General features: G+C 44.0%; 1 protein-coding gene and 1 long non-coding RNA gene across 2 annotated transcripts; both read left to right on the top strand.

Moving 5' to 3' along the window:
- Positions 1-8,827: 8,827 nt before the first annotated feature.
- LOC136445940 (uncharacterized) lies at positions 8,828-10,797 on the top strand. The gene is made up of 3 exons (XR_010757461.1): positions 8,828-9,040; positions 9,763-9,846; positions 10,758-10,797. It is a non-coding gene; the product is annotated as an uncharacterized lncRNA (long non-coding RNA).
- Positions 10,798-11,163: 366 nt separating this feature from the next.
- LOC136445830 (tubulin beta-4B chain-like) lies at positions 11,164-12,384 on the top strand. Its single transcript, XM_066443974.1, has 2 exons — positions 11,164-11,175; positions 11,600-12,384. Exons 1-2 carry the CDS (start codon positions 11,164-11,166, stop codon positions 12,026-12,028), a joined length of 441 nt encoding a protein of 146 aa, XP_066300071.1. The 3' UTR covers positions 12,029-12,384.
- The last annotated feature ends 674 nt before the right edge of the window (positions 12,385-13,058 follow it).

The following is a 13,058-nucleotide window of genomic DNA, read 5'->3' as shown; positions in this document are numbered from 1 at the left end:
ATTTGACGGAACGGCGCTCGATGCTCCGTACAATAAGATACTGATCAAGCGACAAATCAGGCACCCACCGACCGGAAAAAACTTCAAAGCGCTTTTTTTAGAGTGATAAATGTTTACCAGCACACAACAGGTCATTCTGCTCCCAGGGCGACCTGGTTTCAAGCGAGCTGGTTTCCGCCCTCCCGGTCTGAGTTCTTATCTACATGATTGTGACTTGGTTTTATGGATTACATCCGCAATAACATCGATTTTTACCGGCTTTCAAAGAAAAATGAGGAAATATTAGAGAGCCCCCTCAGAGTTAGAGAGGGGGGTCGTGTAGCGTAACGGCAGGGTGTTCGCCCCAGAACCCAGGGTTCGCCATCGATGTTGTGCCCTTGGGAAAGGCACTTTACACGACTTTCCTCTCTCCACCCAGGTGTAGAAATGGGTGCATTGTTCTCTGTACGTGGCACTGTTGATTTATAATAAGTTATGAAAAACTTGAGTGCAGTGCCACGTCGTCTGTCCAAAAACGACGTCCAAAAAAAAGTTAGAGAGCAAAGATTGATGAGAATGCTTAATCAGATCGTTAACGAAACTCGCAGAACAAGCAATTTTGTTCCGATCTGATCTGGTTCCTCCCGTTAATGATTATAGGCCACAGTGACATAATTTTATGGATGACATCCGCGCAAGCATCGATTTTTGCAGTGGCTTTCAAAGACAATACGGAAATGAAGTCCCGTTAGAACGACTGACAAAGATTTGTGACAATCCAGTCAATCACAAAATCGTTAAAAAACTGCAGAATCAGCAAACTTGAGGACGTCCTTCATTACCTCAAACTGGCCTAATCAAGCCGCAATCAACATTCATGAGTCCGTTTCCGGATCTGAGTGACATTTGATTTCATAATTTAAATATGATAAAAATTGTAAAAGAAATGCGAAAAATTGTTACTCAAGCAACTGAAAAAAAGTTTGAAACAGTCAGACGTTTCAGACAGCATCCGCTATTTTTCGTCAGTGAGTAAGGAAAGAACTGGGAGAACAAGGTTTTATACTAATACTCTGAATAGATATGTTGATGAAGTGAAGACAATTTCAGATGGTTGAATAGAATAGAATAGTAAGTCAAGACAAGGTTGTATGCTAATGACTCAAAAGAAGTTGTAAAAAAATTGTTTAAAAGACAGCAAAACACACACAAAGACACACACAAAAATCGTTCTTTATCCACATTAGTAAGATTCGCTGAGCGATGTGTCACCTCTTCGTCGTTGATCGTTGTCACTTAGCGGTCGCAGCCCCCAGTGGAAACCCACAAAAAAGTTCTTTATCGGTAAGATTCATCTTTTTCCTTTGGTCTAGTGGAAAACCACATGGCCTGCAGCCTGTACTTTTTTTTAACGAACTTGCTCAGTGCAAGGCCGTAGGGGGCCACTCATCAAAGCACTGAACTAATTCTTACTGTAGCAGCATCTCTTCGCCCTAGGTCAGAAACATCAATGCTCGAGACAAGCATGACTTCACTGACCCATTAGGAGAAGCAGGGGTTATGAAGGCTGCTCGGGAAATTCCCTACCTCATTTAGGCCGGAATGTTTTGATCCCAATTTAAAGTTTGAGAATAGGTTGAGGTCGTTTCGGCCCTAAGACCTCTAATCATTCGCTTTACCAGATAAAACTGCGACAGAGTGCCAGCTATCCTGAGGGAAACTTCGGAGGGAACCAGCTACTAGATGGTTCGATTAGTCTTTCGCCCCTATACCCAAGTTTGACGATCGATTTGCACGTCAGAATCGCTACGGACCTCCACCAGGGTTTCCCCTGGCTTGATAACATCTTGAGTGAAAACTCGCACATCTCTTTCCATACACGGCGAGTCTGAGATACGCATATTGCCGGAGTCTGAACTATCTTATCCGTAAATGTGTTCAATCCCCGCGGCGCCTGAGCGACTCACATGTCACTCACGGTCTATAAGGAGGAGAGAACGTCCTCAGAACTGGTCCTGGGTTATCTTATCTCTCTCAAAGAGCGACAGGCAGGGTCTCAATCCAATTTAGCAAGTTTATTATCTGATACGCCAAATTATGTCGGGAGGTAAAGGTAGTGCTAAAGCCTTTAGTGGCTGTAGGGACAGTGGGTTGTGTTTAGGCCACCGTATTGGAAGGCAGACCCAACCCTCTCCTTCCACCGCCTTTTACCTCCCCAGCCGAAGTCATCTACTCATTTTTTTTTACAAAATGGTGCAGCGTAAAATTCGTGTAAAGTGCCTTTTCCAGGGGCACAACATCAGTGGCATGTCAGGGGATTCGAACCCAGGCCCCAAACCCTAACCGTCACGCCCAGCACGCTAAGGCGACGCCACAGTAGCGACACAGTAAAGTACTGTCAATGCAGACATAGTCGCGGTGGTTTTATGTTCACGGTTTTCACGGCGACCGTTTCACCGCGAACTTAAAACCACCGCGAACATTTTTTTCTGATACTGAAGCAGTATGTATGTGACTATAGCACTGCCGCAAACACTCATTTTCGCTCTAGTGCGAAATAAAAACCACGCGAACTTAAATGCATTTATAGTATTCCCTATGAGTTTGCCTCTCCATATCCTAGCCGCGATGTCTGGTAGGAATGACATGAGCCGAGAGCTGGAGTAATGAATGATTTCCCCCGAGCGTCACACTGATGTAGAAGTCGTGATGCCTTCTAGTTCACGGACGCCTGGAAATCATCTTATGATATCTCGGAACGTCTTGGAGCATCTTAAAACATCTTGCAACGTTTTAGTATATCTTGGAACGTCTTAAAACATCTTGAAACATCTTGGAACGACTTTTGATATATTGAAACATCTCAGAACATCATGGAATATCATGGAGCATCTTAAAACATCTTACAACATCATGGAACATCTTGAAACATCTTAGAGTATCTTAAACCTCAGCGGTGACGTTTTGGGGGCAGCAGCAGCCGAGGAGCCGTCACGCTAATGAAATCTCGTGTCGCACATATCGATTTTACCTCACCTACCGCCAGCGCCGTCTTAAGGGTAGCCGTCACCTGTCACTTCACCTTCATCACTTTCACTTTCACCTACCGCCAGCGCCGTCTTAAGATTAGCCGTCACATGTCACTTTCACCTTCATCACTTTTACTTTCACCTACTGCCAGCGCCGTCTTACGTGAGATGAAAACGGACGGAAGGACGGCAGACGGTATGTCTCAAGGGGCGCGACCCCCGCGTCTGGAGAAGGTCGGTAAGACGACTTAAGTGTCATACCAAGGAGGGGAAGACGTCCCCAGACTGACAGAATGTTTGTGTTATAATGAAACATCGTAACTCACAGCATGACCTGGCAGTGAGCTGTGAGGTGCAGTCGTGAAATCTGACATTACTAATTGTAAAGCATGTTGGTCGTGTGTCATGCCTGTCGGGACTGGAAGTAGAATTGCAAGGATTTCATCTTGGGAGTCTAAAGTGCTGAATGAGCAAATAGAAGTTCGCCTCATACACACGACCAACATGCTTTACAATTTGTAATATCAAAACGTGCATTAAGTCTGGGGCAGCGGCTACGGTGTCATTTTAAGGAGGGGAATACGTCTTCGGACTAACCAGATTAAGCATCAAACTTACAGTGTGACCGTCATGGGAGATTTAATGTACATTCAACCAGAATGAAATCTGACCCGAAACTATATAGACACAAGCGGGCACTGGAATTGGATTTGTGAGGACTTAACCCTGGGGTTAGATGTGCCGACCGAAATGAAAACAGATCCATAGTGTCTGTCACTTGAAGACAGAAGGAAAATGTCCAGACTTTGCATGATGTACAGTATTACTGATAAACTGCAGATGTATCAACTACGATATTATCTAATACCAGCTCAGGTAAGAAAAAGAAATGCCAGTCACAGAGTTATCAACCTAAGATTGATGTGTTCAAAAAGTCGTATTTTCCTATAACTATCGATCGTAGAGGGAAACTCGTCATCTGCACTAGATAGCTTTAAACAACGCGAGAGAAATCTACCCGGCAATATATGGACACTGTCGGGCACTGAAATTGGATTTGTGAGGACTTTACCTCGAGGTTCTAACTTGCAGACCGAGCCGAGAGACATTCGCCTGATATAACCGACCAACTGGTCTTCCAGGGCAGTCTGTGCGTGAGATTTACTGTTCAGTCCAGACATTTGTCAGACACCGCAGGCATGAGACTGATCATGACGGGCACTGGAATCAGAATTGTGAAGACTCGACCCTGGGGTTCTAAAGGGCAGACAGAGCCACGAGAAGTTCACCTGATATATACGACCAAGGAGCCTTAAGCTTCAACGGTAGTCTGCAGTACTGTGCATTTAGTGTTCAGTTCAGAAATCTGCCCGACACTGTAGTGTAGACAGTGCGATTGGCGAGAACTGAAATTGGAATTGTGAATACTTAAACCTGAGGTTCTAATGTGCAGACGAAGCCGCAAGATGTTCGCCTAATACACACGACCAACAGGCCTTTAAAGGCAGTCTACAACACTGTGCGTGAGATTTAATGTTCAGACCAGACATTTGTCCGATACCGCAGACATTAGACTGATCATGACGAGCACTGAAATTAGAATTGTGAAGACTCTGTAGACGCTGTAGACAAGAGACTGACGGGAATTAGAACTCACACATACGATATGTCCCATTATGTCGCACTTGAGCCATGTAAGTCCCATAATAGTTTTCTAACGCACAAAGAAGAATCAGTTTAGGGAGTTTCTGTCCGTCTGTCTGTGTCTCAGTCTATCTGTCTGTCTGACAGTCTCTCTGTGTGTCTGTGTGTCCGTCCGTCCGTCTGTTTGTAAGGCTGGCTCGCTGGTTGGCTACCTGGAGGTTTGTCTGTCTGTCTGTCTGTCTGCATGCGTGTGTGTCTGTCTTAATATCTGAATGTCTTTCTAACTGTCTGTCTGTCTGTCTCCCGGATTGTCTGTAACAGCATCAGTTCCAACGTCCAAATCCGGTATGTAAATTTTCGACAGCGGGGCACGCAGCGCACGCGAGGCGCGTTCGAATTATTCGATAGAAGCCCATGTAATACGACTTCGCAGACCTGACAATACGGTAGAATGTAGACCGGTCTGTAACAACCTTATCGAACGTTATCCCGGCCCAGGTATGACATTTAACAGTAGTACAACATCTTTACTGTGCGCTAGCCATCACACCCAAGACGTTAGTTTAAGAAGCTGACGTCACACACTCAGACATGCAGTCTCCAGAGTGTAAGGAGGAAGTTGAAGGTTACTTCGCAAGTCACTCGTTTTACTGAGACATCCATCTTAGTGATATGCTGATTACCTACACATAACAATTACTTATAATACTAAATCATTAATCGGTGAATTAATTGATGTATGTATTCCAAACATCCATCTGGACCTGGCAATCTGTCGATCTTGTAGTAACTTAGATGTGATAGAAGGTGACGTCATAGCCTATATACACTAGCGAAAGAAAACGTTCACATATCAAATGCAAGTTTTGCACGTATAAATTGTATTCCTTATGAATATAGACCTATTGCCTATAGCAAGGATACCTGCATCGTCACCATGGTTACGGTCATTGCCCCCGTCATGTACAGAGTAATTTGTTTTAATGAGAAAAGTTAATCAGGTTTGCCGCGTGATTGGTTCAGCTCTAATTGTCCTTCAGCGAACGTGACATCCATGTTGGGGACAAACAAGCTCAGATGTCAACATTTATAAAGATGTAATTAGTGCACAAAACAAGGAACAAAACAAGAAATAAAAAACACGTTTAAGCCTTACTTACTTATTCAATAAGTTTGGAGTTGAAGCCGGTGACCATAAATTTGTTCGTTCGTTTGTTCGTTTATTCCTTCATTCCTTCTGTAGTACCTTCACCAGACTGCCGATCCCTAAACATCCCGCGATGATTGAGAGTGTTTTTGCTGAAAATGTCATTTATCCCTAGCAGACTCGATCGTCGGCCGATGTATTTCCGTCCTGTGTGATTGGGGTAAAGTCACTATACCGTAGGGAGGTTATACAATACTGATACAAATCCAGACCCAGCGCAATGTTTCAGTATTCCGGTCGGAAAGACCCAGCGTAGTGTACATAATGAATGTGGAAAGGGGAAGTAACTTTCCTCCATCGGCAGAACGCCAGTCAGTAAGATTTCCCCCTTCTCAATCTCATTTTCCACGGAACAGTGGACAACGGCTTAACGTCCCGTCCTAAGAACTGCAAACCTTTCCTTAGCGTTCATGTCAGGATATAGCAACACAGCTGGGATTAGAAAAGTGAATTAGTATTCCAGTTATAAGGACCCGATATAGCGTACATAACGAACAGGGAATGAGAAACGTCCATCAGGCAGCTTCGCCCGATCTCAGTCTCAATTTCCATCTCATTTCCCGAAGGTCGTTCCTCATGTACGAAGGACATCGTTGTCATGGACGTCACGTGGAGTGGTGACGTCACGACGGGTCATTGACCGAGAGGACATGTAGAAGTTCACGGCGGAAGTTGATTGGGAGATACCATTTTGAAATACTCACCAGGGGTGCACAATATCATATTCTTGTATTCTGCTTTTGATCTAGGAATGTTTGAATTAAAAAAAGGGAACTAGTGCAACGGTTCCTGAGAATTACCAATTTTGCGGAAAATACTAACGATTAAAACGAAATTTTTATCTTTTATTTTTATTTTCATGTGTATCAATCATAGGTCATTGTTCTTTTCCGGGCTGCGTTTGGCAATCTCCAACCAGACGTACCGATCCGGCTGATTTTTGCTCCTGTGTTTTACTTTTGTTTCTGCAACAGTTAGTGCTCTTTTCCAGTCTTTTATTTTAACGCACTTCTATGCGTGAACTCCGAGAATGAGCCGGATCCTCACATCTGATTGGAGATTAACGTTAGGTGCTTACTTAGTCTATAGAAGTAATTGAATCCGCCCGCGATTTAACTTGTAGTTTCTACTACTTTTCTCTAAACGTTAAATCGCGGGCGGATTCAATTACTTCCAAAGTGCCAAAATTGTCAATCTGAAAACGTCTTTTGGAAGCTGACACCTTCCACAATCTCACTGGCGAGTTTGTTTGGTCAGATGTAGTCGTTAACGCAAGTTAGAAAGCGATTTGTCGGGAAATGGCTGATACGAATCTGAGTTTCAATGCGATTCACGTGATTCGATTGGTCGGGGTGAGTCAGTGTGGCCCTACGTCATGTGAAAAGTATACATGCATGTACCCCCTCTTCCAGATTTTGTGTAAACAGCAGTTGTCTATTTTGCCACAGTTTGCCTAGCTGGCACAGCAAAGGTCGCAGACCACAGTATTTCGAATTTACATGGTAAAGAACCCCTAAGGGAGAAGCTTCGACGCTTCAAAATTTATAGTAGGGTGCACAATCAAGGTGCAAGATTTTGATATGGTTGACTTCAGGGTTCAATCTTCAACATATGCGAAAATGAGCTTAAATTCCACTTTGATATGACCCCCAGTGGAGGTCACCATACTGCAGCCAACGCACAGTAGTCGGGCGGTAACAATATTCAGGCACGAATCCAAGCCGACCGAACAAACATCGTAACACGACTCGTATAGTTTCAAAACTGGCGTATTCCTCTGGCATTCACCACAGTTTCAGCCTCGCTAACGTGCACAGAAGAAAAACTCAGCCTTTGCAAGCAATGTGACGCACTACTTTATACCTAAACTACAATAGGGGTCACCCATTAATACTGTGTTATGCGACCTTAGAGAAGCCCAAAGCATTTTCAGACCGCCAGAAGTCGGATTTTCAAATACAGTTTTCTAGTCCTTTCTATGACGTCACATGGCAATTCTAAATAACACAATCCCGGGGCCATTACATATTAACCTTCATGGAACAAATGATGCGGTGCCGTTGTGTGGTGAGAATTCATTGAAAATCTGACTGCGCCAGTTCCTTACATCTGCTTACATCTGCTTACCCGCACCACAGCTCAGCCTCTCGAACATTCTGTATCTGCGCCACTGGCACCAATAAGAACACATCCGTGGGACAATGTGGGATGATACAACTGAAATACTGTAGATGCATTTAAGTTCGCATGGTTTTTAATTCGCGCTAATGCGAAAATGGAGTGTTCGCCGTAGTTTTAAGTTTGCGGCAGCGCTATAGTCACATACTGCTACAGTATTGGAAAAATCTTCGCGGTGGTTTTAAGTTCGCGGTGAAACGGTCGCCGCGAAAACCGCGAACATAAAACCACCGCGAACATTATTTCTGCATTTACAGTAACGAACAACTCAAGGAAACAAATGACTTAAAAACTACCTAAAACGAACTGTCCAGGAAGGAACAAAGAGGGAGTGGAGACGGAGAAGATGGGAGGATGATATCAGGGAAAGGACAGGCATGACACTATAAGGAAAACCCGAGAAGGTTGGAGAAAACTGATTGCCATATCTACGGTGCCCGAACGGTCAAATATCTAGACTAAGGGACAGAAGAAGATGACCTAGCGGTCAGAATCTTTATGTAACTTTTGAGTGTCAGCAGCAGTTTCGTAAGGAAATTCTTACTTCATCACCGGTTGCTATGGATACGCACCAAAAATGGAAATTCCCACGCGGATTGAGGTCAGAAATGTTTTCATATCTAGTCCTTCCACCTACAGCTCACAGGTAGCTCACGTTTTGTGAATTGTGACTCATGGGAGGGAAGCAACCATTTGTTTCGGAGGAAGGACTCGATATTTTCCTAACAACAGTGTGAATCATATGCTGAAACTAGTAAGAATTATCACAAATTAAGACAGTCGAGTAACGCGATATCTTAACTCACACCAAGTCATTGAGTATCTTCTCACCTTGTCACATTTGTCACGAGAATGAAAATGTTGGCACCCCTATTCTGCATGTTAGAATGGGATGTGCCACATCAGCAAACGGAGCTGTGTGGTACTCTCCTGCATCAGTTCGAGACAGGAGACCAGTGGAGACCAGTCGAGACCAAACTTCGTCAGACGTCTATCTACAGTGGTGAGTACCGACTCGGTTTGTACTTAGCAATTACTGATCGATACGTACAATTTGGCTGGGCTAATAAACTTTTAATGATTTCGTCTGACATTTCAACCCGTTATTTAAATGTTAGTCTGTAAGTTATCATACTAGTCAATGTGTTACTTGTCAATATACTATTTTGATGTACAGAGCATGTTATACAGCTCTGCCAAATGTAATTTGAATGATAACCCATTATCATTAGTACTATCATTATCATTAGTATTATACTTGTATCTAATTCGGAATTTGAGCGCCGACGGGGTCTGGGCGGAGTTTAGTTTTCTTTGATGGAAAACAACGTAACCCCGCCATATGTTCTGAATCCTTACAATACCAGATTATCATGGTTTCTTCCTCACTGGGAAAATGGAAAACAACGTAACACCACCCTAAGTTGTGAAGTAGAATCCTTTAAAATGCCAAGTTATCATGCATCTTCTGTCATTGTTCGTATTGCATATCCGGTAAACCACCCCGTTTGTAAAGAACAGCACACGTACAAGCTGCATATCTGGACAGAAATATTTGCTCCACTCACACCGGGAAGGACCCCTACTCTTTTCGATAAGCGTGGCGGGTTCTTTTACGTGCTCGAGGTGTGGCTCTATCTCCTCAAGCACGAGGTCTCCATTCAACGTCCGATCCGAAACGTCCCTAACCGAAGCTAGGTACTCATTTTCACCTTCTTTACGCAGGTTAGAGACAACCCTGAGTCATCATGGCGCTTCGTCACATCATGGCGGTTTCTGCCCTGCTCCTAGCGGCAGTCATCGCTGAAGGTGAGGTGTTGATTTAAGTTTCTGCTCTAATATAAACAACATCCCTGTCTTAATGGCAACAACATATTTCAAATTCCTACCCGAAGGCTTTTTGCAATTACCAATATGGTTACATATTGGAAAGCAGCTACAGTATGGGGCATGTGGCTACTCTCATTTCAACTGTAAATGTTGGGTTTGACTTTTTTGTTGGATGCAGTGAAAAACAGAGTACGTCACCTGTTCTGCAATGCGTTGGCTCTGTGATTTTAGGGGGAGGGGTGTTGTGTGCGTTTTTATCGTGGGTATATGTCAATTAGATTGCCTTTTGATGGCTATTTTTTAAAACAACGATAATGGGGGGCCTGTGCTCCTACTTCAGTTGGTAATGTTTGTTGGGTTTGGTTTTCTCTGTTTAATGTGGTGGAGGACGAGGAACCAGATTTTTTCTGTGATTTTAGTGGGAGCGGTGTTGTGTTTTTATCGTGGGTAAATGTGGAGAAATTATGGTGCATCATGTTGGCTTCTTTGCATAACCCACTTCTTTCGTAACTGTAGAATGAAGGGTTCCACATGAAGTATAGACGATTTTGTCATTTTATTCATTTATATTTTGCTGCCCTGTTGATACACGTTTGATTTCAGTTTAGATTCAGTCAGGTTAGCTGGATTAAGTTTAATCGATTAGTAAGATTATTGAGTGAAACGCAATTGGACCTTCAAGGAGTCCAAAGAGCTTTAAGCGGGAGATATTCCAGCATTCGGCGGGGGCTACTGCCTTTGGCCGCCGAAGGAAACTGGCTTATGGTCCGATCCCCCAGTCTGGCTTCCAGGGTCCAGTTTTTAAGAGACACTGCAAAGTGGTGTGTGTGGTAATCACTGCTGATTTGTTAGTCATGAAACTTACAAATTTTCCTTCCGTTGTTTTAAAGGAGAGGCTGCTAGCATCATAAAGAAGCTGCAGGTACGTAACTCATACTTTGTGTTCCACACTCTTACCTACATGTGCACATTGGGAGTTTATGGGATTCACATGGAACTTTGACTGGCTATTTCTGTCTTGTTAGTTTATATATCTATTTATTTGTTTGTTTGCATGCTTTTATGTTTGTTTAGTGCATGATATTACCAAGCCTGTGCAAAGATACTGTTTATGTACTGTTCTGTATCATTCACGGAAATGTTGAGAATTGTGTTTTAAAGGAGGATGTGCAGGGCAAGGGGGTGCCTGAGGAGATAGCGTTCGGACTAAAGAATTATGATGTGAGTCTTATTATATTCTTTGATATACTCATTAGTAAAGATAACGTTGGACTGTCTCTTTTGGTGTTGTCTCAAATGGATTGTCAGGTTGGTAAGTTACCGGATAACACAGTTTTTGTACACAACTAAGTGTTTTGATCTAGCTGACCATCTGTCACCTTCCTCAGGGTAATATTTACCGATTCTATTTTGCACTGCAGCTACAGATGTCGCTGCTAACAGATGCGGTCCCAAACGTAAAGCATTCTGCAGAACAGTCTAATCTCAAATGGATTTTAACAATTTCTGGTTGTTTCCGCAGGAACTGAGTTCGTCCTTCTCTTCTTGTGAAATGTTTAAATTTTCTCTCAGCACACATTTTGGATCTATTCGTTCATCTGCAGGCCGGTCCCCAATCCAAGTCCATCGACCCCACCACGAAGTGTTTTGTACATAACCAAGTGTTTTGATCTAGCTAACCATCTGTCACCTTCCTCAGGGTAGTATTTACTGATTCTATTTTGCACTGCAGCCAAGTGCTAAGTTCTGGGAGGTGATCTCAGACGAGCACGGCATCGACCCCACCGGCACCTACCACGGCGACTCCGACCTGCAGTTGGAGAGGATCAACGTGTACTACAACGAAGCCACGGGTGGGAGGTACGTGCCCAGGGCGGTTCTGATGGACCTGGAGCCCGGCACCATGGACTCCGCCAGGGCCGGCCCCTTCGGACAGCTCTTCAGGCCTGACAACTTCGTTTTCGGCCAGACTGGTGCTGGCAACAACTGGGCCAAGGAAACCGACAGCAAGGACTTGCTGTTGGAGAGGATCAACGTGTACTACAACGAAGCCACGGGCGGACGGTACATCCCCAGGGAGGTTCTGATGGTCCTGGATCCCGGCAGTGCCACCCTCACCGGTGGTCAGCGGATCCTCGGCCGTCCCCCCACCCCCGCCTAAACAACGGAGGAATGAACGGCACAATCTGGTACGCCTCAGCGCTAACACTGCATCACGTGACAAGCTTCATCATCCAACCACAGCGCTTCTATGCATCACGTGACAAGCTTCATCATCCAATCACAGCCCTCCTTCAGCACGCCTGCACCAACCTGCTAGTACATGACTGGTCATTGTAGTTTTTACGTTCAAGCTCTTCAGTAATCAGTGTAATACCAGTTAACAGTCTCCCTGCTGTGTTTGTACAGAATATCACCTTCTGTTTGTGCATAAAAAGTAACATCTGTTGTTCAATTTTATGGAGTGTCGCTTGTGTAACGTCGACTTGCAGTTAATAAACCAAGATGTGTGACCTACATATGTGGTGACGTTTTATTCTTGTTACCTTATTGTCTCGATTCTTAACCATAGTTCCGAATTCTGAAGCACATTTAGAATATAGTGCAGCCTGGGATATCGCTCGCGATCAGTTTAATTCTGTGTGCAGATTGTTAGCTTGAACTCTTTGGTACATCACAGGTATTTTACACGTATTCACACAAAAATTTCCCATAGCAACGATCATGTTAGTGGCCTGGATGAATGGGGGAGGGGGGTGGTAAAGAACACAAAGTCTCAGCCATCAGTTCCGAAGTTTGAAGTACACTTAGAATAAAGTATTTTGTAGCCTGGAGCAACTTTCAGTTCATGTTGCTAGTTTGAGCTCTTGAGTGCATCACACACGTATTTTCTTACTACTCACAAAAGATTAGCAGGTATTGTCGATTACGTTATCTCAAAGCAACGAATATAGTAGTCAGGCCTGGATGAATGGGGGAGGGGGGTAAAGAACACAAATTATCTCTCTCTAAAGGCCAGAATTCCCTAAAATAACAGTCAAGCCATACTAAGTACGTCAGACCACGTCCACAAAACACACAAACACACGTACATGGCAACAAATATGCCGCGCATGCGTACCATGTTCGGTCTGGTCTATGTTGTCATGGTAACGATGTTGTTTGCCCATTGAGCTACCCACAGTGCCCCG

This window comes from Branchiostoma lanceolatum, chromosome 12 (assembly GCF_035083965.1).
Source record: "Branchiostoma lanceolatum isolate klBraLanc5 chromosome 12, klBraLanc5.hap2, whole genome shotgun sequence".
Lineage (NCBI taxonomy): Eukaryota > Metazoa > Chordata > Leptocardii > Amphioxiformes > Branchiostomatidae > Branchiostoma > Branchiostoma lanceolatum.
The sequence above is the reverse complement of the archived record's forward strand: the minus strand, read 5'-3'. Positions and strand labels throughout refer to the sequence as shown.